Source organism: Gallus gallus, chromosome 3 (assembly GCF_016699485.2).
Source record: "Gallus gallus isolate bGalGal1 chromosome 3, bGalGal1.mat.broiler.GRCg7b, whole genome shotgun sequence".
NCBI classification, from domain to species: domain Eukaryota; kingdom Metazoa; phylum Chordata; class Aves; order Galliformes; family Phasianidae; genus Gallus; species Gallus gallus.
This window is the reverse complement of record NC_052534.1, coordinates 42,203,416-42,231,168: the sequence shown is the minus strand read 5'-3', so window position 1 is coordinate 42,231,168 and position 27,753 is coordinate 42,203,416. Positions and strand designations below refer to the sequence as shown.

At 39.8% G+C, this 27,753-nt stretch overlaps 1 protein-coding gene across 6 annotated transcripts; it reads right to left on the bottom strand.

Annotated features, from left to right (window-relative positions):
- Positions 1–342: 342 nt before the first annotated feature.
- Positions 343–24,231, bottom strand: RNASET2 (ribonuclease T2). Of its 6 annotated transcripts, none has more exons than XM_015284063.4 (10): positions 22,512–24,231; positions 17,882–17,986; positions 16,239–16,305; positions 12,481–12,536; positions 11,555–11,612; positions 10,586–10,656; positions 7,079–7,192; positions 4,958–5,003; positions 4,671–4,745; positions 343–2,642 (listed from the first exon to the last, which is right to left on the bottom strand). In XM_015284063.4, exons 2-10 carry the CDS (start codon positions 17,968–17,970, stop codon positions 2,418–2,420), a joined length of 801 nt encoding a protein of 266 aa, XP_015139549.2. In that variant the 5' UTR covers positions 17,971–17,986; positions 22,512–24,231; the 3' UTR covers positions 343–2,417. The 6 variants fall into 6 exon arrangements, with proteins under 6 accessions (XP_015139549.2, XP_015139550.2, XP_015139552.2 ...); XM_015284064.4 differs by having other exon boundaries at positions 17,882–17,989; positions 22,578–24,231; XM_015284066.4 differs by having other exon boundaries at positions 17,882–17,989; positions 22,655–24,231.
- Positions 24,232–27,753: the final 3,522 nt, after the last annotated feature.

Here is a 27,753-nt window from a genome sequence, read left to right as displayed (position 1 = left end):
CAGTACTCACATGCAACATTCTAGTACCATTTGTTACCATGGATATTTAAAATTGTAGCACAAATATCACCTGATAACATTATTCATTACTGACTGCACTCAGTAGTACACACTGATAGCTGGCTACCAGCTTCAGAAACAGGAACTAAGCAGAGCAATGCCAGCTTTCTATGACTTACACCACAGTAGTGTTCTAACCTTGATCTTTTTCTTCATGTGTTAGATGACTACCACAACAAACAGTATCAGTAACACAAGAGTAAAGCCCTGCACACAATAAGGAATGGAACAGTGGGAAACTTGGTATTGCTGAAACAGAAGAACTTCATTTACCCAAACTGCTCGTGATTATGCAGTTTTTATTAGCTTTTGAACATTACTTCTTACACAACTCCTGAATCAAGCTGTATTGGTGTTCTTAGTTGCAAACAGACATGATATCATATACAACACATACACAAACATATACAGAAGTTTTATAATGTGCTGTCCGCTGTTCTTATCAGAATAGAACACAATTATTAAAGTCAACCCTGGAGAAAATACTGGATCATCACAGCATTCCCTGAAACATGGTCAAAAACACCAATGCATAACAGTTAATTTCTGGTCTTTGAATCACCTTCTGCTCAGAAATGTACGCAAAATTCTCATAGAATTTGCTTGAAACTCTGTAGACAGTCAAAAGCAGGATTCGTCCTGTTACACACTTCAAATAAGATGTAAGGGTGAATTTCAGCCAAAAGGCACTGAAAAAAAACCACCTACCTCAGATTTAACATAATCAAACACCCCTTGGAACTAGTTCACCCATAAACACTACCATATTTAAAACAGCAGTGAATTTATACCTCTTTACAACAAGTACCACATGTTGCATCCTCTGCCTTTTCCCTTCAGAATTTGACAATTTCGATGTCAAAGTTCAATTTTGAGTATTTCCATTAAGACAATAATGGTGTAGGGAGAAAGAATAAAAACTTCTTTTGTGTTGATTTTAAAGCCTGTATAGAATACTCCAGATCTGTTACATTAGTATATCCCTTGACTCAGGAAGGAAGTTTGAAAGAAAAATCCTCACTTTACTGAAATGTAAACACAATAAAATGCAGATCATACCCACTCTGGTGTATTAATACAGTAAAAAACCTCAAATTTCTAGAGAGGACTTTAACCTCCCTGCCCCCACCCCCCTAAAAAAAGCCAATAAACAGCAAACCACAGTACTCTGGAATGGCAAGGTAACAGCCTTAAAGGAAAGGTACAGGGACAAGCAAAATATGAATGGTTTCTAAACCTGAAAGATACCATAAATTTGTCTTTAACAATGCTTTTACTATTTTTGCAGTAATACACTTTTCTAACAGATGGTTCTGAGTTGTAATTGTCTTTTAAATACAATCTGAGACACCTGAATCACCATAGCACTTTGTAGAGGATCTCACTTAAATCAGTCTTATTTGGAAGCATGCAACTTTGTGGCTTGTTATTGTTATGGGATAAAAAAAACCACCATTACACATTTGTACTTTTCACCAAAATTCCTGCAGTATTTACTGCTTACCTATAAAAAACTGTTTCTCAGAACCAAGTGATTATATGACAATCTTATTTTTAAACAGAAGTTCAGGCATATACTTCCATGGAAGTGCTAAATGTTCAAATTTGTTAAAAATTAAGGATTTCTAGAGTCTAATATTTTCCTATAATAGCAGACAATTTAAAATCAGTCACTCCTCATGATGGTATTAGTCACTGTACCAAAATCAATCTATGAACAGGTGAGGCTTCAAATACAAACTTGGGGTCCTTTTGGCAGAGATACCAATAAGAAGTAGCTGTTAAAAGGTTATCATTTTTGGGCACCTGTGATCTGAGTGAGGAAAGGTTTAATGCTACAGAATGTGGCCTTTATTCAGTGCTTCTGGAGAACATACTTCCACAAAGCCCCAGACAGATCTCAAAGTTCTTTCATTTTACAATACTCTCTTCAATAAACTGTCATCTCAAGTTGATAAGCATCTTTTTAAAAGAAAGAATGACTTGCTATCCTGAGTCACTGCCAAAAAAGTGGCTGAAGTGGCAGATTGAACTGCAAATGAAACTAAGAAGTCACAGCTCATTTGAACACTGATTCAAATTAAAATAAGCCAAGAAGTACAGACAGAGCTGTAAATCAGATTCTGATTTTATCTGTATCAGACCAGCAATTCAAGACTTCAGCCTGTGTAGCTAGTATTACAATGCAAACTATTCTCTTTCAATGGCCAAAGCAGTTTTTTTGGTTGTTTCCCACCCCCCTCCCCCCCAGCAGAAATGCCCCCAGGACACCTGATACAGGCAAGGTTTTGTAATATTGCTAAGTCAAAATTGCTTGCCAAGGTATGACTTCAAGGGATTGTTGTTATTCATTTGTTTTAGTTGAAGAAGTTTTTCAAGCTCTTGAGGCTCCATTTGCGATCTTTGACTTGTGAAGGATAATAGACTGGAAGAGTGTCATTGCAGACAGATAACTCCTCAGTTACATGCTGCAAGTTGGTGTGCATTCGGCTGGATTCACCCTTCGGCTCTGTGCAGTTCCTCAGCTCCAACTCTTTAGTGAAGCAGAACTCAATCTGACCAAGCGTTTGAGCTTCTTCACCCTAGAAACATAAGGGATGATATCAGCTTGCTACGGGAAGAAAATGAACCATTTTGTCAAATCTACTGCCTTACCTATTGAATACAGCAGTGCTTGCTTGTACAATTGCCTTTGGAAAAATGTGAAGGAGACAAGTACTAGAAACATCCACTTCAAACAGCATCTAGAACATACTTGTCTATAAGGAACAAGTAGACAAGTAAACACATTCCAGTACTTGAATTCACTAACAGTTTGGGGAATGTGCCTAACTAGTAAGCCTTACTAAAAAATATCATGGCAGATTATTTTACCATTTAGCAAACTAGCCCAATACACAGAAGCTGTTCATCTTAGTAATGAGCTCCAGTTGAACTCAGAATATTAAATGACATGTCTGACCTGAAAGGCACCTTCCATCAACTCACTTACAGAAGGATGGGAACTGAAGCAAAGAAAGCTCTCCAAATAAAGAGGGAAAAAAGAAAAACTTGGTTTTATAGTAGTTTTTACTGAAAGGAATATGGAAGTAGGCTGCCAGAATTAGTGGAAACATCACTTCTGGACCGCAGAACAGGCTAAAAGAAACCACACTGGGCATAAAGAAAGAATTCTTTTAAATAGGAAAGGAGATTGCCAAAATCACAAAGAATGGACACACGTAACAAAGTAAATGTGGAAAAAAGACCTGTTCTGAAACCCTTAAGAATGAACAAAAGTGACTGCATCCCTCTGAAAAGCCGCATTCCACACATATTCCTTTGTTGCTTAGAGTAACATAAATATACATTTCAAAATAATGTTAACCTCAAATTCTTTTTCACTTGAAGCAACTTCTGAGTATAAGAATCTCAGGGCACTACTAAAGCAAGTGAGCTGACAACCCAAGAGCTATTAAACTCCATCAGCAACTATACCATGGGAAGCTTTCATAAAACTGCTGTCTAGGTATGGGCCATAACTCTGACAAGTGTGGTAAATTACTTTTACTGAGCTGAAACAATAAGAAATCTACAGAAGGGGGAGAGCTATCTTGTAGGGTTTGTTTTTTTTTTGTTGATGTTGCTGCTTTTTGTGGTTTTTGTGCATGTTTGTTTGTTTTTAAAGCAGAGTCACCTCTGAGGAAACAAAGCAACAACTACACAGCCTACCCACATATTGTTCAGCATACTATTTTGCTCCTTCAAAAGCATTCTTAGTTCAGATAATGAGAACAAGTACTTTATAGCAAAGCCTATGTACTACATTCTTTGCTGTACTGTGATTCACAGTACAATCCTTGGCAAGGAAAAAACACAAAGAAATGGAAATAGACCACAACAGCTCAAAAGGAAAAACTGAACCAGTGACCATCAAAACCCCTTCATACCTCTTCAGATAGGGGCTTTTGAGAACAAGCTCAGAAACAAGCCTTTAAACTGCTTCTTTTCTGAATCATTCTGTACAGCAAATAACTTCAAGCAAAACATAAGCCATTCACCGTGAAGTAAAGACTGCTTTTTATGGACCCTACCCTTGTCAAGGGCAATATATTAACTGGCTCCTTTCAGCTCATTCTTGCTGGGTCTAGTAATTTGCTATACAGCAATTAAGCTTTAGCAGAAGCAGTAGAAAGTACTCAGATACAGTTTACCTCCAGCCCAATGAGTACAGCATTCTGTATGAGATGCCTGTTCAAAGTTTAAGGCAAACAGGGCTTAAAAACCCAGAACTTCCACTGTAGGTACCCAGACGGAACACAGCTATGGCATAAAGAATGGACACTTCCCTCCATTAACAATATTTCTGTGTTAAGAAATGGCTACATCAACAGTAACATAAGCTGAACTCAGTGGTGCCAGAATGCAGGTAATGTTTTTGTGAACTCAGTTCTAAGAACTGAGCAATACCAGATTTCCAAGGAGCTGCACACACAAGGAACACTCTGTGCTTTACTATGCTGCAGATTTTTCACTGTGTTTGCTTTTTTTTTTTAAATTTTGATGAAACGTGTTTGTTTGTTTGAAAGTGATTATTTTGTGGGTATGTGTGGTTTTATCTATTTAGTTACCTCTTCTGGAGGAAGACACTGGATCTTTGGTGTAATACCATAAAATTCTGTAAGCACTTCCTTTATAGCAGCCATCTGAAAAATTAAAAAGCTTGTAAAAATTAGTAAGTTACTACCACATCTTCCAACAGATCTGACATTTGTAAGTTTGCAAGAAGTTTAAGGTAAAGCACAACTTTAAGTAAAACACACTCAATTAAAAAAGATCACTTACTCTCTAGAAATAACTTGACTTCTGCTGGAAGTATACACACGTGATACTGCTTTAATAAAAGATCATCTCTTACCTGATAGTACGTACTGCCTGGCTTTATCCCAGCTTTCAGGAGAAAACTGAATGAAAGACAAAACATTTTCATGGTTCTTGTAAGGAAATATAACTTTATATAACTTACTAAAGGTAAATTAATAGCATTAGTGACAACTCCAAATTAGGTTGAGCAAGGGAAACTCGTCTTCTACCCTTTGCCAGGCCAAGGGAAGGTGTCCTTTTCTTAAAGGCAACTTCGCACTAACTCAGCAGGGTCAGCAAGAACCCACTGTTATACCTTACTCTGAGGAGCTGAGAGAAGGACAAGTCTTCAGAAACAAACAAACAAAAAGGACTATGCTACTGTCATTCACTGGATCTTCAAATTGCAGTGCTGAGAGCCAATAGGGCACCCTTTCCTTGCATCAAGCCATACTCCTGTGCTCTGGCCACTAGGACACAGAATCTGGATTGCCACTGATATCAAGTTCAAAACATTCCTAAAAATGACTTTGTAAGTATGTTTTTTAATAGAACAGCTGTTCACCTAAGAGCAACAAGGTAATTCTCAACAACCTTTGGCTTACACACCCTTTCCTTTAGATTCAGCCCTGAGGGAAGTTCACACTTTCAGTTGTGAGCAAATCTCAGGCCCCAACAGGTGCTGAGCCTTAGAATATCAGCTTGTTCACTGCTTCAGCAGTACATGGGAATGTTCAACATCTCTTAGGATGATGAGCACTAATAATGCTCAGCCCTTCTAAGGTCAAGTTCCACACTAGGGATATCCAACCCAACTGTATAAGGGTCTGCTTTCTAATGGAAACACGATGTTCTATCATCATTTTACAGGAGCCCGTAAGATATCCCCTAAATATTAAGATCTTTTCAGGAAACATGTAATCATTCTAATGCTACTTTTTCCTCAGAGAAGTATAAATGAAGTAGTGAGAACATTAGCAATCATTTCTCAGCAAAGATTAAATTAATTATTACGTGGGTGCTTCAATCCCGCCCTCAGTGAAGAGTATACTATGAGCAATTAATTTCAAGATGTTTCAATCTTAATTCTTTTTCACTACACGTGCTAATTTATAGCCACACAATCGGTCATTGTGCCATCTGTAAGATGTTCTAGTCACACAGCTACTTAGACAGTTGATTTATCAGATACTATTAACATTAACACTACATACGACACGCGCTGCGTCTAGAAAAACATGATTAAGTTATACAAGACACCTGCAAAAACAGATGAGTGGGATTGAGAAAAGATATTTCCTTTGTGCATATGCGAAGTAAATAAGATTATTAAATAGACTGCTTGACACTCACAAAATACGAACCAGATTGTTTTTAAAACATGTATACATTTCAAAATACAAAAGGAGAATTTTTCTCCTCTCTCAGATGAAGTCTTTCTACACAAAGAGACATTTCATGGTCATCAAGCATGAGTTAAATGTTTTCCTACCCATAATAAGCATTGACCAGGTAAGGACTCTGGACTTTCGATATTCATTTTTAGCCATGATATGTTCACACAGTGCTTGGACAAGTTCCACCACTTCTATCAAGGTACCGTATCTGCAATTGCCAGTGCTTTGGAACCATTAGGAGATATCAGTTCTTAGGACAAAGCAAGAATGTCAGACAGTGGTTACTTCTGAAAGGAAAGCTGAGAGCTGTACACACAAACTGAACATTGCACTTCTGGACAACCTTCCTTACTGTGAGCTCTCAGTATCTTCCCAGAATTTTCTGCGCAAGTTTGCCTACAGCTTGTCCTTTCCTCTGAGCACAAAAACTGTATTTTCTAACCACAGCTGAGTGTTTAGGTATCAGTACAACTCAGATATCTGAAGCTTTTGACACTTGGTTTAGAAGTTTACAAGTGCCACAGTTTTTTGTTAGTGAGATACAGCTGATAAAGCTTTTCAAAGTTTAACAGCTTACATTAAAAGGTGACTAAGAAGCATGCTGTCCTACCAGACTGAGTGACCACAGACACGTTTCTCAAAGCAGAAAACCCCTCTTCTATATGCCAGTACTAAAAATTATTTATGCCATGAGATTTTTACATTCTTTTCTCAAATGGGATTTTAAATTTATAGAAACTGTCTGAAGTAAGAGCAGAGCATAGAGTTCATTAACATACCCATTAAGGTTAACAAGCTGGTAGAGTTCCAGGGTTTTACTAAAATATTTCTTCTGAGAATCAAGGATTGGAAGCGTGGCTGCACAAGTGCCATGTTTCTCCCACTCATGTTTCCTATAGAAGGAAATTAAAATTCAAGTTTTATAAAGCATTATTTACAGCAACATTTATTTCTTTCAGTAGAAGCATTTTCCAAGAGCTTTTGAACCTGTAAGGACAGCAAGAGAAAAGCTAAAGGCCCTCATTGTACTTTGCAGCATCAGGCTAAGGAAAAATTCTTCTGGACAGTAAACCATATTAAAAACATATAAATGAGCTGTCCTTAAGCTCAAGAGAAGCTCACTCAAGAGCTGCAAGAGAAACCTTTCAAATAAAGGCAAGAGCTGCAGAAGAGAAAGGAAGGGATGGTATGGTGGCTTAGATAATAGCATGGACCTGGGACATTCCAGATTAGTATTGCGTTTTTGCCATACATTATGTAAATGAGTTTGTCTTAAAGTCACTTAGCAATGTTAAACTCTGCACTATCTTTCTCAGATTGAACACTGAACAGTGAGGAGATGCTAAAGTGAAAGGCACAGAGTCACCCACACACTCTCTTCAAGCTTCATAAGCTACAGCAAGACAAAGGCACACGGGGCCCAAGTTTTCACACCAGTCTTGTGAATACTGTAGAGTTGAGAGCTAGTTTAGAGTCACTACAAAACAATTACAGCAGCTTTAAGATTACATTTCTTTTCACGTTATTTCATTTTTGCAGCACAGCCACATGAAAAAAACATCATGCAGATATAGCTAATTCTGACCATTCAGCACAGGCATATGAAATTTCACTTTCATCTCTTCCACTTAAACACAAGCTGACAGAACCAGATGAGGTGCAGGAAAAAAAGGAACGGTAAACAGGATTTGTTTAGAAATTGAAAGAACATCTCAAAATGCTATTCACTGAGATGTATCCTTCACACAAGCCACAATTAGACGTCCTTGTGCTCAAGCCTCAGCTGGGTGGCACATGGATGCAGAAAATGGCTACCTGCGTTTGTGAAGGTCATCCTCCCTTCCATACCTCCTCACACTCAGAAGCTAGGCAGTAGCACAGACAACATGTTAGCTGTCAACAACTTTGACATTTTGTTTTCTTTGTAGGACACAAGTACTTCCACAGGCACACAGTAGTAGGGGTTACAGCATTAGACTGGGTTCCACAATATAATTTGTCCTTCTCCATTATTTTCTAAATGGTGCTCTTAGGATACAAATACTGCACTAGCACATCTAACAGCTAAGTCCTACAAATGGAGTCTTAAGCAGTAACAGAAATGCAAAGGAATGAAATGAATACAGCTCAGTTATGTGATAAAAAAAATGCTAAGCCTCAAGATATTGGGTCTTGTTAAATATAACAAGGACAGACTTCCTCAAGCTCAGCATCTGACAGAGGCAACCCACAGTGCTGGACACATCAGGTGGGTCCAAGAACTGCAGAAATCACCCAGCTTGAGAACTAGTTCAGTTCAGTAAGAACCCAAACCTGCAAGAGCTGCCCACACAATGCTTAAGATGAGGGATACCCAGTTGTCCTGGGTAAACAGATTCCTTCTGCTATATCAAATGTATAAACTGATCCTGAAGGAAATTCTCTTGGACTAGAAGTTTTTACTTCGTTCATAAAATTATAAGCCTAAAACTTCCCCAAAAAGAGTGTTCTCAGATAGTAAATTTTGAGATGGAAAGCACATATCCTGTGATAAGGCATTCTATTCCATTCAAACTATTGGGTAACAAATGCCACAGTTCACCAGTAAACAAGGTGAACAGATGTGCAGTTATTACAGAGGCACCTACAGCCATTCTTTAATCCCCTTGAATCTTCATCTCCTCCTTTAAGCCAGAAATAAGTAAGAGGTAAAACACAGGAAGCAATAAGCAATTAGGGCAGTCTTGGAAAAACCCTGATGTGATATGCTAAGATATTCAATAATCACTTTGCTTGTTGCTGCTTCTGTTCCTTACCTAATTAAGGTGCCTTCACTCTACAATGAAAATCTTAGTTTTACTTCCAGATTCTCATTTCTGCCTCTTTTTTTTTTTAAACACTAGACACATTTAAAAAAAACATTATTTTAACTGAATTAAGATGTACAACAAGATCTTACTGGCTTAACACCTGCATTTAGAAAATCTGCAATTGGAATTGCCAATTAAACTGTACTTGTTACCTTATTGAGAGGGAGTGAATTACTCCATCAATCCAAATTCTAGTTACAGTGTTCTAACCTCACTTTTAAATTACTTTTATACTAGTGATATTTCCAGGTACTGAATTAAGTACTGCTTGCTAGCCTTGAACAGAAACAAAATAAACTTTGCTTGTACCTGTTCATACCTGCTGCCTACCAAAACATCTGTGTTAGTAATACAGGGACTAGTATGCACTTGCTTTCAGAACAGGTAAGCATTCAGGGCATGGAAGGGGACTAGATTTAGGACACATTTTTCTTATCCCCTTAACAGTTTAACTTGGCATAAACTTGTGATGCCACTGAAATAGACAGTCATATTCGTCCCAGCACAGCACAAGGACGAGAGTACAGAGAAGCAAAAATCACTTTTTCAGGGGGACAGTTTTGATGTTCAGACTGCTCTAAGATACTTCTAAGACCATTTTAAGACTTGGAGGACAAAGATCTTCTGTAGAGTAAGAGTGTTAAAAGAGACTCCCATTCCCTTCAAAGATGTGCCCTAGTGACACAGGGAAGAAGCAGTCCAAAGGAAAGTCCCAGAGGTAATTACAGTTGAAAGAGCTGGAGGCAGCAGCATTTAAAGCTACATGCTCTATATTTCACCTGATGTTGTTATTTTCACAGGAGAGCTGGCAGAAGCAAGTCACAAATTGCCAGTAATTTTAGTTTAACAATGCACTCAAACTGAAGCCTGGTCTTCAGTCTAAGCACCTGACGATACAGAAGCAAAGAGGAACAGGAAAAGAAGGAAAATACATGTAGTAACATTGTCAGGAGAGATTGAAGCCTCCTTCTCCCTCCCTATATTGTCAAGCAGGTTGATCTCTAAACAAATTCCTGGTTGATCTGATTTTAGGCTGCTAGGAAAGTAAAGAAATCTGCAGAAAAAATGGCTAGGACCACCCAACGCATCCTATTTTTCCCCTTTCCACCCTCTGGTGAGAAATTCCAAAAGGAAAGGTCTCTCAAAGGCAGTAACACAGAGAAGCTAGCAACGAAATGATCTGGAAGCTGCTCTTGTAGCTAGCTCTGACATCCCTATAGCACAACCACTGTGCAAGACTTAAATATGTCAGCTGTAGACACATCACTTCCCTGAAGGGAACAAACATTCTCTTTTACTTACTTCTGCTAAGGTTTGCTTCAAAACCTTTGCCTTACCTCCCTCTTCAGAGCTCCTTCTGAAGATGCTATAACTCAGATTGACTTCTTTTTGGTAAAATAATATCCAAAGTTGTTTTTGAGTTCTGCTTATACTTACCAGAACTGGGTGCGATTCAGAGACGAATGAATCACATCAGGCCAATAACGTCTCATGTCTGACATAAGATCCTGCAGAACAATTTATTAATAAACTTACCTATAGAGCTTAAAAGCTATTTCTAACAAAAATTATATTCTAACAAAAGCATAAATTGGTATTTTTTTTTTATAAAACTGAAGCCTTATCTTTCAGCATCACTGAGAAACATTTATCTGCTGAAAAAAGTAAAGAGGTCCTTTCTCCCACTTATTCTGGAAATGCTGTTGGAGGTTGTAACAAGCAGATGCAAAAACCTGAATATCTGAACACATTAGTATAAACTAGGAAGATCTTTCTGCTGTCCCTGCAGAAATTGCTCAGTCACAGTTTTTCACCACTGCAGAATCAAGCTTTCCATTCTCACTTAGAAAGCATCTGGAAGAAACAATCTAGGAGGCTGTGGAGCCTTCCTTCTTGGAGGTATACCAAGGCTGCCAAGACATGGGCCTGAGCAACCTGCATTAGCTGTCTCTGCTTGAGCAAGGTGGGGTTGTACCTTATGCTCTCTGGATATCCCTTCTAACCTGTTCCACAACTCAGATGTTTTAATAAACACATTAAAAAGACACAACAAAAAACCCCATAACCTGACTATAACCTCTTTTTCACCGATACTGGTTACCACTGGAGATTCAGTGCCTATGCTCCCTAGATATTTTCTTGCTACAGAGGAAGTGGCTTAACAAGTTCAACCACACATCCGCAAAACCAAGCACGAACAGCTGCTACTGATCACAGGCACTGTGACTTCAAGCAGTACCAGAAGCACTCGATCAACTTTTGGAGTCTTTAAAAACACCAACATACCTCTCAGCAAACTACAGACAGAGATACATTTTGAGCTACACATTTTGCACACAGGAAGCACAAAAGCAATGGCACTGAGCTGTTTGGATGACACTTTGTTTCTTGTTTTAAAATAAATACCTTGATCTCTGTGACATTGAAATGCCATGTCCTATTACATTCTTCACCTTTGTCAGGCCTAGAGAAGCAAAATCAAAGTGAGAAAGAGATATATTTGTTATTACTAAAGCTGGGAGATATAGTCTCAATTTTAAATATGATTATAGCTACAAATTTGATTTTAAAATACAAATTATCCATCAACATTTATGATGTTTTGTAAGTAAAAATTCAGTACACTAATTATAGCTAAAATATTTCTCATGTAGAGGCTCTTAATTTGGCCCCAGAATTATTCACAATGTGTAATAAATGTACAGAGGGAGCACTGATACTGGAATTGTCTTGTTAGAATTGTGCACATCATGCCACCAACAGCACTGAGCTCCCCAATCACTGCACCAAGTGACAAGTTGGCAAATACTCATTGCAAATCTATATATAATGCTCTTCATCCTTCCAGGACAGTTCACCAACCTCCCATAGAGAATTTTTCCATGTATTTGTCATGAAAACCTTCTAACTGCTGCCATGGACACCAATGCCATGTAGTTGATTCCTTTGAGGCAAATCAGTTTTTCCTGGACTTTCACAATATTTGTGCTCAGTTAAGATATTTTCACGCTGTCATGAGTCACTAACAAGATCCGCGTACTCTGGAAGAAAGGGGAAGTCATTACTTCCCTTTCTCTTTGAGAACATCAGTGATTTTATAAAGACATGTAAACAAAATGCTCATGTGAAAAGATTTCTGTAGCTCGGTGACCCTCCCAATATACAGTAATACACATCAGTTTCGTATCAGAACAGATTTTGAATTTCCAATAAAAGAAAGGCTTTTTTTGAAGCAATCATAAAACAGAATGAGCACTGAGAAAAAGAGCCTAAGCATCTTGGTATGAAGATTTTTCTTCCCAGATTGAAATTAAAACAATCTACAACCATACCACAATCCATGAATTGTCCAGTATTCTGGAGGGTCTTGACAATCATTAGCACTCATCTGTGGAAGACAAAAATACACAGTATCTGTTACATGTGTCCAGACATACTGGCTTAGAGCAAAACACAAAGCACATTTGCTGGTGGCCCAAAGCACTAGAGAGACAAGAGAGATTCTGCTTGCTCAAATCAGTGATTCCAAGTACGCAAAGCTGTCACAGATTGCATTGCTTAGTGCCTGTTGACCATAAAGTTTTGAAACAGATCAAGAGAACGCCAGGGTATCCCAAACAGGCAGTGTGAACAAAGAACAACAAAGACGACAAAGGACAGATTTTGAGCTAGTAGGAAGTAGCCTGATCCATGATAAGCGAATGGAGTTAAATCTACATTTATCCTGTATTGTAGGTGGCGATTTTCATTATTTTTCTTATTACCAGATCCTTCCAAGAGGAACACAGTCAAAATAAAAAATACAAACATAAGCTGTAATACTGGACAAGCACACAATCATCTTTAGAAATCCAGGAGTAGCCTCGTTAGTATATTAAAAAGGAAAATACAAAGAGTAGATAAGAGAAAAAAGTACTTAGCTTAAGAATACACGCTAATTATTTTACTTGAAATACTTTGAGTCAAGGGAAGAGTGTGAAGAGCAGAGACAATGTGCATTCTTACCAAGGTTTCCAGTCAAGATCTCTGCTAATACAGGAGAAATAGCCTACACATTAACTATTGTTTAGAGCAGAATACATATTCCTGAGCACACAAATTTCCTACACTCATACATCACAGAATAACACAACCATATTTTCCCTGATTACCCTGCTTAGTAATTATTAAATAACAACCTCCTCAGACTTTCATATTAACTTTTCATCTCTGTGTTGCCCATCCTGCCTTAATTATGCCACAAATGCCTTTTATGAGACGCAGGAGCAAGAGCAGAGCATAGAGAGACCTGTAATCTCACTAATTGCCTTCTGCATGCCACCAGCCAGTGGCAGCAAAACTGTAGGCTGTGCAGGGCTTTCTTACAAAGACACACTGGAAACATAAATGATACCGGTCCTGTCAAAACAAGCTTTGTGGAGTTGAAAGAGCTCAGCTCTCCAGCCCAAAATACAGCAAGCTAACGGCCAGTGACTAATCATCCCCTGAAAAACAGATTGACAGATAACAAGCTTGCTCAACTGGGGTGGGCACGGGAACAGCAGTTGTGCTCCTCACCTAACTTTCAAACCACAGTCCCCAAACAAAGGAAACGCCACTGCGTTTTTTCAATTCAAGTTAGCTGACATAACCATGGCTTAGGCTCAGACCCAGGACTTGTGTTGTTTCCAATCTGAAATGACACTCTGGGGGCAGAAGATAAAGAGCCACACTGTGATCAGACAGTCATCATCTTTAAGTCTCTCCCAAGACCAGACACGGTACTCCAAGTAACTCACAACAGCTCACTGACAGCACTGGAAGTCACTAGCTTGTTTCCAGCAGGAAAAAGCCTCTACAAGTGGCACAGCACTGAAACACAGTGGACTGAAGGAGTGAATAAAGATCTGGCATCATTTCACCTTTAGGTCTGTGAAACACCAGGAATTACCTCTCCCTTATCATGGTGCTAAGTCAGCTAGCAGTTTCTTCTGCACATTTCCCAGTGTTGGTGTTGCACTGCAGGCCAGCAGCACGCTGTACCCAATGCCACCCATTAGGTCACATGCTGCAGTCTTTGGACAGCTTCATTCACCCCCCTCTAGTTCTGACCATGGTAATTTTCTGAATTTCCTTTTAAACCAGTATTGTAAAATGGGAAAATACCAACACATGTACAGTAAAAAAGATCACAGCAGAGCTTAGTACCCATTTCGTCATCATTTTTCCCATTCCATCCAGAGCAGGAACCAAATTGCATACATACTTGCACCAGATTTTCTCTATTTCACAAGAGAAAAACCCACAAAAGTTATTTTCTTTTTACTGTCTCCAAGATGCAGAAGCTGCAATCATAACACTTATCTTCATAAGTTCCTGAATTAAAGATCTGTCCAACTCCACAAGAAGGAAGGGCAAGCCCCTTTATTTGCCCTTCTGTAGCTCCTACTTCCATCTAACAGAATTCACACCGATTTCTGAGCAGAAAATTTAAGTTGAACCTTACCACAGCATTTTTCTAAAACAGTACATTTCAGCTTAATTGTGCAAAACACACTCAGTATTAAAACACAAGAGCTGAGCACAATTACATACAGATTAAATTACATACATCCATACACAGGATGAGCCAAGAGAGGTACATTCACAAATTTCTGGTATGATGAACCATGTCCACTACAGTTTCAAGAAGGCCTTTCAGGACTTCCAATACCTGAAACACTTTTCCACAGACAGGTATACAAAATAGGTAGGAATTAAGATGCACGTCAACAGCACACCTATCAAGAGCACATTATGTAGTGAAGTCCTCAGCCTATAATCAAGTTCCTTTACACAAGATGCATCAACTCATAAGTGCTTGCACAACATACTGTATAAAAGCAGTTTTTAACTTAAGCAATATAACATGCTTGCAGTCTGCTTCACCCAGCTATCATTCTTCCTTTTGACATCATGTCAACAGTTTTAAACTAACACAGCAATCATGTCTAAATACACTGAAGATGCAGAATAATCTATCATATATATCAAATATATATGACATTATATATATGATATCAAAAACTGAACTTGGGAAGCCCTCAGGTTAACATACAATCTGAACAAAAAGAAAGCATTTAATAGTAGAGCTGGAATCTCCCTTTTTCCTATGACTCAGGGAGGTGAAACTGGACAAAATTTTGTTTCATATGATTTTAACTTCAGTTTTCTGATGCCCCTCAAAAATGAGCAAACAAACAAAAAAAGGCCATTCTTTGGTCTCAGCTAAATACATCTGAGTTTCCATATTGCTATCGACCCCACTCATTTATCATAAAGCATATCCAGTTCTCCACAGAAGTTTGACAGCAAGTTTTGCTGTTACTGCTTTTATAGGAGTGAGAAATAAAGAAGTACGTTGAGCACAAAAAAATCCTCAAATTTGCAATAAATAAAACTAAGTGTTCCAGAAGAGGAATCTTTTTGGCTTCAGAGACATACGTTCAAGACTGTGGCTTCTGTAGTTGAGTACCTCACCCACTGGGTACTCAATCTCTGCATCAGTAAATCTGATCACAACTTCCATTTGGGAATACAGCATCTTGTTTAACTCAGCTATATAAGAGGAGACCTTCTCAATACTCAAATACATCTGCCATAACAGCTTTATACAGTGCCCTCTTTTTCCAATAGAATCCATAGTTGATGAGTTACCATAAAAACTTTGGAGCCAACATTTTAAAGTTAAACCTCAGCATGCGAGAGACAGTTCAAGTACTAATCTGTTTTCTTTGGGCAGACAAAGCATGCGAGTCTGCTTACACAGTCTGGTAAAGTCCAGGGTTAAGCTAAGATGACAAAACACGTAACAACAAATTAAGGCTTAGCACATAGCATGTCCCACATTAACTATTACATTTGAAGTGCACACACCACCATCCCATCCTGTTTAGTGGTACCCTGGAGTACAGGGAAAGCTGCAAAAGTTGCACCAAGATCAACCAATACCTTTATTAAAATGCAAGTATGCAAGAAAGATTAAACACTCAATGGGCTTTACTAATTGTCTCCTCAAACATTTGCCTATGGTTCCCTTTGTGTAGATAAAAGGGAACGAAACAAATCTCACCTTGCATACAGTCACTGGCCAATGGTGAGCAAGATACAGCTTTTTCCAGGTGTGAGGATGGCTATCACTGTAGAAAGAAGAACAAAACTATTTTTCTCAAGTACTTTAAGAACACCATCTCCAGCCAGCAACACAATGCCAGAGATGTACAGAAGTTAACACACTGACTTCAGTGCTGGTTGTTGTTTATAGCTCCTACTGCAATATTTAAGAACTCCAAACACTGTAGAATCAAATAGTAACAAATGACAAAGAAACAAAATTTAGAAACCTCATTGTTAAACACATCTGCATCCTAGCTCCATATGCTTCCCGTTTATTAAGGTATGGAGGATACTTTCCTAAAGGTAAAGCAGAATGTACCTACTGGCAAGCTTTTACAACACAACCAAAAAAAGATACATGCTTAGGACATTACTAATCTTGTCGTTCTGATTGATGAGTACATTAGCTGAAAAGAAAGTATACAACTTCCTTGGAGCTGGGAGTACTCCTCTGAAAGACAAACTACAGACATCCACAAGCAACGCAGTTGACACCGCAAGAGATGTCATTTCATCCAAGTATCATCATGCTCTCAGACAACATTAAACTTAGAATTAAAAAAAAAATAAGAATTATGAAAAGTAACATAAAGTAAGCATTTCTGAGGTTTATCATTTTACACACAAACACTACATTGTTAAATGCTTAAGTATATGATTTCAAAACTCTTTAGAAGTCGACAAGTTGTGACACTATTATGTTTACTTAGGGAAGATCTATAGAAGGAATATCCTACAAGAAACACTTGTGTTTCAAAGCTTCTCAATAAAGAGATATATAATTCAGAGAGACTTCAATACTATCTTCATCCTATGTGGAGAAAAGTTTACAAGTTTCGTTCAAGAAGTGATGGAAGGGTAAGTCATACTTTAGATGCTTCTACAGAAGATTCTTAGTTTTCCAGTAGACCTGAATTGACGCTCTGGATAAACACCTCTTGCTTCAGACATTACAAGATATGAAAAGCTATAAAGCAACTACACTACATAACAAAATCTCAGGTAAAAAAAAGAACAAAACTGCAAATTGCTCAAATTGATAGCATTACATGCAGAATTGTCAAAATAAGTTGTTACTCTCTGAAAGCTAACATCCACATCCCCTTTGCTTACGCATGCTAAAGGTGCTATAGAAAAAGTTCTATGAGAAAGCTTGAAGTAGAGATATTCTCACGTTACATCACTTGCCAGTTTTTTCTCTGGTTTTGCTAGATTGTAACAGCCACGTTTTCTCTTACACATTCACACGCATGTATGGTTTTACATGATTTATCCAAATAGCTCTGGAACAAATCAGACATAGCCACGATGAAAACTATTAATACTCCTAGCTGGTCTTTATTACTGTTGGGAAAACCTGAATAAAACAATTCCCCTAACACTGTGGAACATTTAACTTCTTTGTACAAAATAAAAAATATACATATCTCTAAGCAAGGATATCATCTTTCACCTGTATTTGAAGTAACTGAACTTTTGAGATGAAACATGGTAAATTAGTTTTTATAAAACACTTTTTGGTTAATCACAGATAAGAACGATGATTTAGGTTATATAGGAAGTAACTGTTAGAGTCATGTGTTTTAAATCACAACTTACCTTTGAGGGAATTGATCTGAAGTACACCAGCAACATGATACTATAGAAAAACAACCCAAAATCCAGTAGTGCAGCTTAGCAGGCTTCATCTTGCTAATCAAACAGCTGTTGAAAAGAGTGTTAAAAGAAGAAGTTTCTTACTTTTTTTGATGCTTTACATAGCAAGCACAGGAACAGAAAACACAAGCGCCCCAGGAACAGTACAAAACATGAATTCTACACTATAGACTTACAACCTTGATTAAGATAAGGCTCTCTTTAAAGCTATGCTAGATCTCCCAGCTTATATGATAACTTCTATATACTAATATTTTTATTTTTTAACTTGTACACAGTCCAAACAGAGCCACTCTCCAATTAACAGGAATACTTATCACATCATCAACTCCCATACTCAGAATAATTCATTAAAGAAACCCTAAAGCCAACATTAAACATTCAAGTTGGATTAACCAAGGCTGACATTAGAAAGCCACAGGAAGTGAAGTATGATGTCTAAGAAAGCAATTCTTTGTAAATGAAGACAAACTACTGTAAAGCTATAATGGGACAATAATAGCAGGATAGCAAGGTCTTTGGATACAACAGATGCAGAAACAAAGGAAAAAAAAAAAAAAAAAAGCTACTTACCTCCAGAAGGCCTCAGATAGGCAGAGATCTCCACCAAGAAATACCTTCACCTCTACTGCCAACCCTTAAATGAGGTCTGGGAAGGGGTGGATCCTGGCTCCACCCCTTCCAATCACTCCCCTACACTGCACGCACTTGAGTTGCCCTGGGTTGGCCCTGCTTTCCCACCACGTGCTCAGTCATGGTTTCAGGCTGTAACTTAGCATTTCCACTACAGCTACTAAACTGAACTTAAAGAAAATTGTCGTTCAAAACAAGCTGGTGCCTGTTCTTGTTATAAACCTGCAAGAGACTCTACAAAAATATGCACCTGACTGGTTTATTTACTGCCCTGTAAACCCTAACAATCAGGGGGGAAAAATACAAGTTTCACCAACAGGTGACCTTCAAATGACACAGGTTAAAAAAAAACCTCAAATACCTCCTGCACAGACACTTCTTAGGTACCAAAAATAGAAGCACATACATGTATTTACATGTAATTATTAACACTTCATTGAACCTCCTTTCCAGCTTCCTCATTTTCACAGCCCTACAATTTGCATGCAAAGAAGATAATCTTTGTGTAGCCTATGACCCCCTTCCAAGGTCTCACTATACAAGTGACATCCCTTTTTCCACAAAGACTTCTAAATTAATCCTCTGTTATAACGGTCAACACATAAAGACATCCAGTTTGGCTATAACAACTGACTTCAGGAAATTCTAACCCACAGTTCATTATAAGCAAGAGGCCACTTCTCAATTGTTACCCAGGGGCTCTGGACCGAGTTTTGAATCCAGCATTTGCACTCCTGCAAAAATCGGTGGCAGAGCTCGCCCACCATTTCATCTACTGTTATTTTCAGCCAATAACCAAGCAAGCAGGACTTCATCTATCTGCATGACAAACAGTTATCCAAGTTAAAACTTTGAGAGATACAAGACTTCTTCACATAAGACTTGGGCTTTCCCTTCAGAAACAGCGTTTGTCAGCCAACAGAAAGTGCTAAGACAATAATATCACATGCTGTCATCAGAAAGGCTACATTGTGGAAAAGACTATCCTAAGTAGATTGTAAAAGAAATAAACTAGCAAGAAATAAACATTATGGCATTTCTTTTGCAAACTGGTATGACTTAAGAGGATGGGCACAAACAAACGGAATTTTTACAGACTAAAGTACAAAAAAAGCATAAAAGTCATAATCTCCTACCCTCCTTTGAGTCCTACAATTGGTCAAATAATGACCAGAGAGGGGGCTTCAAAAATGCTATTATCGGACCAACTGAATGCTCTGGTTTCTTTCACACACTGCTCTGCCCCCTGAAAATGGAGCATAGGGACAACAGGGACAGCCCCTACATTTTTACATATAAAAAAGACATTTTTTCACTGATGAGCAATACATAACCTGAGGTTTTATTTTGGAAGATCCTAGCAGAAACTGGGAAGAAAGCAATTGACTTTTGGGTCCTGGTAGATGAGAAGCTGGACATGAGCCAGCAGTGAGTGCTTGCAGCCCAGAAGGCCAACTGTGTTCTGGGCTCCATTAAAAAAGGGGTGGCCAGCAGGGAGACAGAGGTGATTATCCCCCTCTACTCGGCTCTTGTGAGGCCCCATCTGGAGTACTGCATCCAGGCCTGGGACCCCCAGTACAGGAAGGATGTGGAGCTCTTGAAGCGGGTCCAGAGGAGGGCCACTAAGATGATCAGAGGGCTGGAGCACCTCTCCTGTGAGGAAAGGTTGAGGAAACTGGGCTTGTTTAGCTTGGAGAAGAGAAGGCTCCGGGGAGACCTCACTGTGGCCTTCCAGTACTTGAAGGGAGCATATAAAAAGGAGGGGGAGCAGCTGTTTATGAGGGTGGATAATGATAGGACAAGGGGGAATGGTTTTAAAGTTGGACAGGGGAGGTTTAGGTTGGATATTAGGAAGAAGTGTTTCACCCAGAGGATGGTGATGCACTGGAACAGGTTGCCCAAGGAGGTTGTGGATGCCCCATCCTGGAGGCATTCAAGGCCAGGCTGGATGTGGCTCTGGGCAGCCCTGTCTAGTGGTTGGTGACCCTGCACACAGCAGGGGGGTTGAAACTCAATGATCTCATTCTGTGATTCTATCATTCAATGCAGTTATGATGACAGATCAATTTACTCTAACTCATCTTTTATCAGTCTGTTGAGAGTGGGAGGTGAAAAGTGTGTCAGCCTCACCCAAAATGCACCCAAAGTATGCAGCCTGAGGAAATGCACATCCAAACTATAACTGTATTAACAGCTGAGATTCACATTTTAATGAAAGTTTGCTTTTGTTTACTAAATCATAGTGGATTATTAATTCCACATGTAAAATAAAGATGAACAAATCTTATACTAACTATATACGCTTATTGGAGTGAACAGAGATTTTGTATTGTGAAAGTTAATTATAAAAATTTATAATATTCCAGAAGACTGCAATTAAGGTAACCTACAATTTCAAAATGAAATGTGCTCAGATGCATAATGTCACTATTTAAAACTTCAGTCTGTTACACAGATAAAACTACAAGTAATAAGAATAGCTTCAGGATGATTCCTGGTTTCCCATGGCTGGATACCAACATAGAGTGCATGTTACTAACCGAGTGAAGACAAGCCCACTTTCAGTTATATGAACACTGTCTAATGCTAATAACAAAATTACCTGTACGTAGTTATCAAGGACTGGGGAGAATTGGCTTTGTAATTGTAGTGGAAATGCTAAGTCAGGGCTTGAAACTGATTGAGAACCTGGTAGGAAGGCATGGCCAAGTCAGGGGAGTTCAGGTGCATGCAATGTACCTGAGTGACCAGAAGGGGTGGAGCCACGATCCACCCCTTCCCAGAGCCCATTTAAGGGTTGGCTGGGGAGGGGGCAAAGGTATCTTTTTGGAAGTTCTTGAATACCTGAGGCTTTCTGAAGGTAGGAAGTTTCTTTTTCTTCTTTTTGTGCCTGTGGCTGCTGTATTTGAGTGAATCCTTACTTGCTACAGTCTGGGACCTTGCTATTCTGTTGTTATTGCTGTGCTTCCTATTGTGTTAGGAATCTCCAGTGCGTTTATTAAGTTCTAATATAGCATGTTGCAGATACTGGGCATGCTTCCTTTAGACACTAGCAGCTACTTTCCCTTATTTTAGTCTTTCTTTTTTGGCTTTTAATAATTAGCTTGTCTAACAAAACTGGAATGGAAGCTTCCTTGTTCATGCTTTGTGTCAGCCATATAGACTCAGAGAAGAAGCTGCAGAATCTGCTAAGGTATTTGGCAGATTTCCACTGTTAACAATAAAGCTTACAACTAGTTTAGTATAGGCAACAATAGCTGAAAAACTGGGCACCTGCCTGGTGCCTGTAAGCACCAAGAGGAGCATCCAGGCTCAATACAACTTCAAACAAGGGAATGAGTGTTAACTTGCTGCAACAAGTCAGACAGCCCAGCTATTAAGCTGGGAGTCAGAAGCATTAACTTTATTTCTCACAATGCTCCTGGCTCAAGCAGGGTTCGTGTCCCAGTGCTCTCCTTGCTAACTATTTCTTCACATGTAACACTTACAGCTGCTAGCATAGCAGGCCTCTTTCCCTGCCAAGACAGCACTGGTGCAGGGTGCTTTCAGGAGTAGCTCTGCTCTCCACTGACCAACTTCCTGGGGAAGTTCTAAGTAAGGCAGCCCTGTGCCTTTCTCACGCTCTAACCTATGCACTGATCTGCTTTTAGTGCTGTGCTGAACGATTTAACTTCCTGGCTGCTCCTGAGGAACAATCATTGCTCTCTTACAGATACGTTTGGTAGAAAACTAGCACTGCAGAGACCTCATAGGGATGACTGCAGGCAACAGGAGGATACCAAAATTGATGTCCAAGTGCTACCTACACAGTTTTTCCAACTCCGTGCAATGCTACGATTTCTCTGGTAGCCCTTTAACTCGCTCCACTAGGAACCAAAGGCATAAAACTCGAGACCTGCCGCAAATAGAGCCCTCACTGATTCCAGTCCCGCACACTTGCCCGGTTCCTTGCAAGCCAGTCACCCAGGGAAGGAGAGAGAGGAGAAAGCCAGCCGACGCGGAATACCTCGAGCCGGCCCTTCTCCCGAGACGCGGCGATGCAGCACACGCCGAGCAGGCAGGACGCCGCCGCCGCCCCCTTACCTGCCGCTCCGCAGCGCGGGCCACACGCCCAGGCCTGGAGGAGGCTGGGGCAGGGAATAGGGGCACAGCGCCGGGCCCGCCTCCCCGCCGCGGCTCGCACTTCCGCCCACACAGCTGAGTGCTGGGCTGTCCAGCGGGGAGGAGCCCTCGGGAGCTTGCTGTTGCCTCCTTGTGCCTTTTAGTCTGCGCGCACAGCGAGCTGTCGAGTTAAGTGAGTGCAGTGAGGGGCGTGCTGACACATCGGTTTGTGTATGCTTCCTCAAAATAGTGGGGCAAGCTTGAAACGATAGCGTTCTTGTTTGGAAACAACAAGCAGCTTCTGAAGAGGAGAGAACGCAGAGGAGTGAATCATGAGCGTCCCAGACCACACTTGGCTCTCGTGTTGTCTCAGTGCTGTGACAAACCACAAAACTGACTCCAACACCTGCCTGCCTGCTGATATGTGAATCACAAATGCCAAGTGGTGTTATTAATTACTACTGTGTGCTTCTGGACTGTGGGGGAGATATTGCAGCCACCCTCCGTTAATGCACTTGAGAAATATGTGGGCAGATCTACTTCCACGGGCAAAGCAGCATTTGCTTTGAACAAATTAATTACACTCTTGGCCATTAAAACCTTTGTTCAAAGTCACATTGTTCACTGGCAGTGCGTTCTCATCATGTTTACACTTTTACACAATAAGGAGAAGGATGAGGCAAGACTAATCTTTGCCCTTTCTATGGCAGTAGGAAAATGTCGCGCAGAACGGGATGAGTGATCCATCTGCTGCTGTTTTCAGAAACAACAGCCCAATGTAACAAAGAGTTTCAGGAATTTTGTTGGGACTTAAAAATATCGCAGCTCTCCAGAGCCTTGCATTTGTCACTGCTTCTCCTGGTGGTGCTGAGGGCATCACCCCCCCCATCTGGCACAGATCCTTATCACTGCTCATGAGGACTCAGCAGGGATGGATGTGAAGTTCTTCTCTCCTTCTCAAATGTTATCTCTGCAGAGCAGGGTTGGAGAGAGTCGTCTGTATGGCACAGTGTGCAGAATGCTTTGCACCACCATTTTCTTGAGGTACTATAGGGATGAACTCTCTGGAGCTGCCATATTAACTCTTAGCCTTTGGGCTAAGTTTTCACAGAGTGCAAGTTTTCCATTAAAATGGATTTAAAGAGACATTCGATGCTCATCTAAGATTATGTAGGCTCCTAAATAACTTGGATGATGGAGCTATGCTTTTATGTCCTTAGATCATACCTCTGCCATCAGAAGAGAGGTGGCCAGAAGGGCCAGGGTGTGATTGTCCCTCTCTACTCTGCCCTTGTGAGGCCTCATGTGGAGTATTGCGTCCAGGTCTGGAGCCCCCAGTTCAAGAAAGACAGAGAGCTGTTGGAGAGGGTCCAGAGGAGGACCACAGAGATGATCAGAAGCCTGGAGCACCTCCCTTATGAAGACTGGCTGGTTTGCCTCAGAAGGAATCTTCTAGAGTGTAGGTGAAAAAAATGAAGTCTATGGCCACAGGAAGCAAGGGAGGACTACAGAGATGCTCTTGGCTGCTGTGGGGAGAAAACAGGTGTGGCTTAAGCAAGCTCAGTGAGAGTTGAAGCTGGCCAGTACTGTGGGGGACAACAAAAAAAGGCTTTTTAAAATATATTAACAATAACAGAAGGACCAGAGATAGCAATGGTCTGTTATTCCATGAGGACGGTTGCCTCACCTCAACTTTCTGCTTTGCTAAGCATAGGTATTTAGTGACAACTTTTCCTCTGTTTTCAACTCCAGTTATGGGCTCTGGTTCCTCCAGAGACCTCAAGCAGTGTTAACTTTACTGAATCTTTTTAATTCTTGCATGGTAACAGTTGAGTTATGCCCTGAGCCACTGATTGAGCACATGGGAAAAGGAGCTGGTCAGCCCTGGGAGTACAGGTGAAGGCAATTCACTTGTATGACTGGAAGGGGTGGAGCCTGGCTGCACCTCTCTTAGACCTCATTTAAGGGCTGACTGCCAGTGGGGAAGGTTCTCTTGTTGGAGATCTCTCCTTTGTAGAGTTTTCCCTGTGAGCCTAGATCTTCAGAGATGGGTGAGCACTTTTTGTTTGTAACACCACTCCATTCACACCAGTTCCTTTGCTACAACTCCTTTATCACCCTTCCACTGCGTTGACCTTTCTGACTGTTACAGGCCTATATAGGGTTTCCCAAGAAAACCACGTTTTCTTCCTTCTGTGGTAACATACAAGTCGCATTTACTTTGCTATATAAACAGAAAGCATAATTTTGGTCTGTCTCTTGTTATGGGGTTCTATAATTTCTGTACAGGTGGACTTGGGAATTATACAATTCAAGATGGTAACATTTTCTTCAGAATGGTACTGTGAGACAGTTTGAGATGGTATATTGTGTGCTGGATAGGAACTTAGATAACTAAAAATGCTTTCCTGCACTTTATGTGAAGAATTCTTATTAAAGCAATAGACTGAGTTTTGCAGAACACAAAAGGGGCTAACTATAGAGTAGGTTTGAATTATTCTATGTGCTTTGGAGAGCTGGAAGGCGGTGTTGCTAAAATACTGAAATTAATTTTACAAACAAATGTTCTTCTGCTGATTAACTGTCTTCTAAGACAGCTTGCTTTGTAATTTCTAACAAGTATTTTTTTCAAGAGGGTATTTGTCAGGACAGAAGGCAGGTACCTAAGTTGTATATGCCTCACAGAGGTGTAACCAGAGTGAGTCATGTCTTAGCACTGCCAATCCCTGGTGTATAGTTTTGTATGATATGCTCACCCAATTGTTCAGCCATTTATTTAGAAAGTCCTTATATTAACGGTGTATTTATCCTCTTTGCTACTAATTCCTTCCATTCATTAGCAGTTTGAAATGTGAGGGGAAAGGCTTTAAACTGGGAGAGAGTAGGTTTAGACTAGATATTAGGAAGAAATTCTTTACTGTGAGGGTGGTGAGACACTGGAACAAGTTGCCCAGAGAGGCTGTGGATGCCCCCTTCTTGGAAGCATTCAAGGCCAGGCTGGATGGGGCTGTGAGCGACCTGGTCTACAGGGAACTATCCCTGCCTATAGCATGGCACTGGAACTAGATGATCTTAAAGGTCCCTTCTAACCCAAACCATTGTTATTTTATAAACTGTTAAGCTTGTGACCATTTAGGCCAGGACAGTTATTCAAAAGCAGGGAAAACAGCAGGGTTTAATGTGACACCACGAAGATATAGGCAGTTGTATGAGAGGGAGAAAGTCTCTGTGAGGTTGCAGAAAACACTTTCCTAAGGCCAATGCAACTAAGTGAACAGACCTTTAACTCCAGGTTGTGCTGGTCAGCTTGGAAAGGTAGGTAGTATTTATCACCTATTCAGCTGACACAGAACACATTTCCTCTGGACAACTGACAAAACTTGACTATTTTTGATTGCTGTAACAGGGTCCAAATCTATTTCTGTAGCGGTGCTTCCATGCACTGGCCCTTTTTCAAGGCTTGTATGGCTGACAGAAGAACTTCACCTTTTAGTTATTTTTGTCTCTATTAGTTATTCTATCTATTAGTTTTGTCTCTAGTTATTTTTGTCTCTATTCTTCCCTTCCCACTGCTAGGCAGAAACTCATTTGCCAACCTAGATTCTTAGAGTACTGATCCCTTTGACTGTGTGGTACTCCCTGTATCAAGCAAGATGCCTTCATGGTTTCACTGAACCAAGGAAACTTTCATTATACTTTTTGGCAGAGGCTCAGGACAGCATGGCTTTTTGGCCATAACAACATGACAAAGTTCATGTGGGTTACTGAAATTAACAACTAACTGTATTTTATAACCACTTTTTTAAATTGAACTTCTTCATTAAGACTGAAGCCTAGTCATTCATAATCTTGTTTCAAGTCTGTCTGATGATGAAGCTTATAATCTGTTTTGCTATCAAAGTCAAATGTGGATTTTTACTACCGAAGTAGAACCATTCAAAAAACCTCAGTTTTCCACATTTGTTGATTCCACACTTCTAATTCATGTGTAACTTAGAAATAAATACATACATTTAAGAGTTTGTTAGAAGGTACCCATGATATTTAGCAGAGAATTAAGAGATGTGTAAGAATTAAATGATGTGTTTTTGCCAGTATATTAGTGTGAGTAATTCAGTATAGTACAGTTGCTGTAAGCAGGTTTCTCTAAGATATTTAAAGACGGAAGTGTTCTTAGGTAGGGTTAATGCTTTGTACACTTCATTATTTGTGTTTTTTTTCTGGTAAATGGTGTTAGAAAATGAGACCCATATTAAAGTGTTGTGATTTCAAGAAGTTCTGAAGTCTTTCCCATTTTACATTAAAACAATATTTTTAAGTCCCGTATTTTGCAGCACCAGCCAGAAACACCTACAACCAGAAAAACTGAGTAATTAAAAAGGTGTACAAGGGTCATTCCAGAAGTAATGCCTCACTTATTCCTATGGAAACTATAACAGATGAGAAGAGCACAATAACACTATTTGATAAAGCAAATTCTCAGCTATGAAATGCTGTTTTTTCAATATACTCACTGAAATTAGCCAATTTGTGTGGACAGACTGGTCAAGATGCTCTTCATTTTTTGGTGTGACAGCTGTGCCCAGCCATCCAGAATGTGGCTTGTCTTTCATGTTGTGATTGCCACTGCTGAAATGCTCCACTCATCACCTCACTGTGTTCACATCCACTATTTGGTCTCCATAAACATTAAGGAAGCATCAGTGAATATCAATGGGTGCCATTTTTTTTCTGCACGGAGGAATTCAGTTCCACACCTTTGCTTCGTATGCACTTCTGTGTCAGACGCCATTTTGTCAGACTGCCCCTCTGCTGCTATCTGTTGCATGGCAACAACATGTAATGGAATGCTGGTGGGAATGTTCAGCCTCTCCTCATTCACCTCTGATGTCATGGGCCAACGTAATGAAATAAGAGGCACGAGAAGTGCTCTGAAAGTAATATTTCTTCAGTTAATTAATTTTGTGCTATCACAAAGCACATGATATGAATAATTTGAGTTTTGTCTATTTTAATATTTTTTGCAAACAATGATCCTGAGCACCTTTTAGATCTTTCTATTAGGTCTGGAGTTCTAACAG

What these genes read in the sequence shown, in the direction of transcription:
- RNASET2 (XM_015284063.4), bottom strand. Translation starts at nt 17,970, where the DNA reads ATGAAGCCTGCTAAGCTGCACTACTGGATTTTGGGTTGTTTTTCTATA. An exon ending in CTGAATCGCACCCAGTTCTG is followed by an intron (nt 7,193 to 10,585) that starts GTAAGTATAAGC and finishes TTCCTTCTATAG; the next exon opens with GAAACATGAGTGGGAGAAAC. An exon ending in CAGGCAGTACGTACTATCAG is followed by an intron (nt 4,746 to 4,957) that starts GTAAGAGATGAT and finishes TTAATTTTTCAG; the next exon opens with ATGGCTGCTATAAAGGAAGT.